Source organism: Vicia villosa, linkage group LG3 (genome assembly GCF_029867415.1).
Source record: "Vicia villosa cultivar HV-30 ecotype Madison, WI linkage group LG3, Vvil1.0, whole genome shotgun sequence".
Taxonomy (NCBI): Eukaryota; Viridiplantae; Streptophyta; class Magnoliopsida; order Fabales; family Fabaceae; genus Vicia; species Vicia villosa.
This window is the reverse complement of record NC_081182.1, coordinates 51,543,053-51,547,001: the sequence shown is the minus strand read 5'-3', so window position 1 is coordinate 51,547,001 and position 3,949 is coordinate 51,543,053. Positions and strand designations below refer to the sequence as shown.

The 3,949-nt window shown below is 33.0% G+C and overlaps 1 protein-coding gene across 1 annotated transcript; it reads left to right on the top strand.

The window, feature by feature from the left end:
• Nucleotides 1-304: 304 nt before the first annotated feature.
• Nucleotides 305-1,336, top strand: LOC131655701 (NAD(P)H-quinone oxidoreductase subunit M, chloroplastic-like). Its single transcript, XM_058925525.1, has 2 exons — nucleotides 305-898; nucleotides 993-1,336. Exons 1-2 carry the CDS (start codon nucleotides 437-439, stop codon nucleotides 1,173-1,175), a joined length of 645 nt encoding a protein of 214 aa, XP_058781508.1. The 5' UTR covers nucleotides 305-436; the 3' UTR covers nucleotides 1,176-1,336.
• Nucleotides 1,337-3,949: the final 2,613 nt, after the last annotated feature.

The following is a 3,949-nucleotide window of genomic DNA, read 5'->3' as shown; positions in this document are numbered from 1 at the left end:
ATACCAAATTTTATATATATATATATATATATATATATATATATATATATATATATATATATATATATATATATATATATATAATTCTTCTTTCTTCAATTTAAAATATTTTTTTACATAATTTTTTTTGTTATTTGATAGCAAAAAAAGCTTATAAAATATGTAATAATGTAATGTTTGAATTTGAGGAATATATACAATATATTTTAGAACTCATGATAAAGAATAGGTATGGGTAAAATTGGAAATTCTTCTATTTCTCTTTATTTCTTATGTGACCACAAACATTTCCTTCGAGTTAGTATGTAAGAAATCTTATCCAAACCATACCAGAAGGAGTGAAGCTAAGAAATATGCAAACTAATATTAAGACCCTCTTGTAAGTACTTGTAAGCCATTAAAAGCAAAATAGAAAAAAAAAATCACAAAATTAACCATGGCCACAAGTTGTTCCTCCATGGTTTCCACCAAATTATCCATTCTAGGTTGGACAGGAGGAGGAAGAAGAAGAGAACCAAAAACCAGAACACCATTTTTCATATCATGTCAACAACAATCCGATGTTAAAGACTCCGAAGACGTGAAGGTAATAGAAGAGAAAGAAATACCACAAAACCAACAAATAAATCCAAAAGGCACACAACCAAGGCCAGTTGAACGTCAGGTGAATGTAAAAGACAAAGGTATGAGCAGGGAGTATGGAGGACAGTGGTTGAGCTGCGCGACACGACACGTTCGAATCTATGCTGCTTATATTGATCCAGAAACCAGTGCTTTTGATCAAACGCAGATGGATAAGCTTACACTTATTCTTGACCCTACTGATGAGTTTGTGTGGAAACCTGAGAGCTGTAACTTGGTTTATTCTTACTTTCAGGAGCTCGTCGATCACTACGAGGTAGTTTCCTTAAACATAGTCAAATTTAGAGTAAATTTTTTGTGTGTCTTATAATATTGTCACAATGATGAATGTTTTTTATGATTGGAAATAGGGTGCTCCATTGAATGAATACACACTTCGACTGATTGGTTCAGACATAGAGCATTATATAAGAAAGTTGTTGTATGATGGAGTGATCAAGTATAATATGAATGCAAGGGTTTTGAATTTCAGCATGGGGAAGCCAAGAATCATGTTCAATAACAATGATGTCCAACCTGAAGATTCAGCTTGAGAAATCATTTGTCAAGAAAAGTGAGCAAATCATTGATGTTTTTGTGTATGATGAATTGGTTATATATATTTTTACAATTATTAGTTCTTTAATATGTAAATTACTACTTCTATAAGATTGAGTATGAAAAATGATAGTAGAAAGACTGAACATTTGATTTATACACTTATACTTTGCTAGTATTAGAACATAAAAGTGAATGATGAAAAAACTCAACATTTCTCGTTTGATTAAAGAAGAGGAGTACATTGTTTATAGACATTAGAAAAAGAGATGGGTTGTGTAACAATAGAGTAACAACTCTTTAACACAACTAAAGTAGTGCTACAAAATCTTCATATTGCAATCAAGATAAGATCATAATATAATGCAAGTTGAAAGAATAAAAAATAGGAAAATAAACTAATTGAAAAACTAACTTTTAAAATATGATAATTGATCCCCAATATCCCCCTCAAGCTTCAATTTGTATTTTCAACCGTCCAATAATAATAACCACAATCAAAACATTATTTCGCTAACTTGGATCGGTTAGATGGGTCAAATTACGCTGTGATGTTCTATAAAAGATAATGTTTTTATATTCAATTTGTTAATCTCATAATCTTTTTAAATAATTTCTCTTATATTTTTTTGTCATGTTTTCTTTTATTTCTATTTGATTGTCTTCTCTTCATTTGATCTACTCTCCTTACAACAAAGATTATATGTCTTCTCTTTACGTGTTTAAACCATTTAAGTATATTTTTAATTGTCCCAAGTTTTAAAAATAATGAAGGTTCAAGGGGTTTAGTAAAAAAGAATATAATAACCGATTGAATAAGAGATTCAAAGAGATGAAAAAAGATCATTTTGGACTTGTTGGAAACTCTGGGTTTAGGAAAATGGAAAGGTGGAAATTGTGTCTAGTTGTTGGAAACGATGGTCTTTGGCAAAATGAACTTGCATATGATATTCCTCCAATAGAAGCATCACACCAATTATGTTGATTTTTTTCTACTACATCTACCTCTACCTATTTGGTGAAGTAGTCTACACGGCTAATAGATATTTGAGTTGACCTAGAGCCAAAGGTAAAAGTCCTAAGATATATATTTCCTGTTGGTAGAGAAAGGGGGAAATAACTAAGTGTAATATCTCGGCGAGGGCGTGAATGAAGTTCGATAATCTTTGGAATTTGTCACATTAATTTACGAATTCAGCCTTATCTCTTATCATGTTCGGCCAGTGATACATGACCCTCGGAAGCTTGTTTGTCAAGATTGTCCCTCGTATGTGGCTTCCACATACGCCTTCATTAACTTCATTTAGAAACAGGTTCGCCTCGTTTTCTGCCAGACATCTCAACATAGGCATGGCTCAACCCATTTTTATAGCTTCTCAGAGATCATGACGTATCAAGCGTGTTGATCTATGTGCTTGCAGGTATCAAGTTTTCAGCAACATGTTGACTTGATTTTGATGTCGACAACGCTCTTAAGAGGAGTTTTCATCAATCTTGTTGTTCAAGGATATGTTTTCTTAAGTGATGGTGTTTGACAAGTTGTTTATCAAGTGATGAGACTTGGTATGTTATTTAAGTGATGGTTCTTGATGTGTTTTCTCAAGTGATCATATGTTTGACAAATTATTTATCAAGTGATGGTGATTGATATGTTACTCAAGTGATGGTGTCTAATATGTTACTCAAGTAATGGTGCTTGACGTGTTTGCTCAAGTGATGATGCTTAATAAGTTGTTTATCAAATGATGGTGATTGGTACGTTACTCAAGTGATGGTGCTTGATGTGTTTGCTCAAGTGATGGTGGTTGGTATGTTACTCAAGTGATGGCGCTTGATGTGTTTTCTCAAGTGATGGTGCTTGACAGGTTGTTTATCAAGTGATGATGCTTTAATTGTTTAACCTCTCAACTCTTAAATGATGGTAATCGACATGGAGATATCTCAATCCCCATCAAGAAGACTCAAGGATCTTGTGTGATGCTAAAGTAAAAGATAATGATGTCAAGTCTTAAAACTTCAAAGTGTGAAAGAGAGGAAGCGTGAAAGCTCGCTTGACCGTGTATATTTAAATGATCAGTGTCTTGTAAAGACATACGGGAATTTTTTAAAACATTATGGAAAAATCACACACACACGCACACTTAAAACTATTAAGAAGCCTCTAATGTTTTATTAAAATCACCAAAAAATTTGGGGCTTAGTCAGTTGATTATGGGATTGTCTGTTTGATTAAGAGAATTTTTACACCTGTCTATTATGTACATTGAGGTGGCTAATCGAGTAGGTGAGTTTAAAAGTCTATGGATTGTTACCAAATTTATCCCACGCCTATGTGAGTGCACTTAGTATTTTGCATGATGTCAAAACTTAGGAAAATCGTTAGCAATTATGTACATTGATCGGTATCTCTGAGTCGGTATGCACACCTTTGCATTAGGAATCTTAGAATACATGTAGAACATGTTTGAAATAAATACCATGCATCAAAAACCAGTTACAAGGATTTAAAAATCAGTTATAGGATTCAAAAATCAATTTTTTACTCAAAACACAAGTGCATGTGTCGACACATACACTCTTCAGGTCAACACATGTACTGCAAGAATGATGCATGTAGCTTTTGTTTGAATGTATCAACACATACAAGCTTTCAGGTCGACACATGCTTTCAAAATCAACATCATGTGTTGACACATACGATTTTCAGGTCAACACATGTGCTGCAGTTTTAAAGCCTATCACTTCTGTTTGAGTGTGTCGACACATAACC

Coding starts and splice junctions, on each gene's coding strand:
- LOC131655701 (XM_058925525.1), top strand. CDS start 437: ATGGCCACAAGTTGTTCCTCCATGGTTTCCACCAAATTATCCATTCTA. Junction 899..992: donor AGCTCGTCGATCACTACGAG/GTAGTTTCCTTA, acceptor GATTGGAAATAG/GGTGCTCCATTGAATGAATA.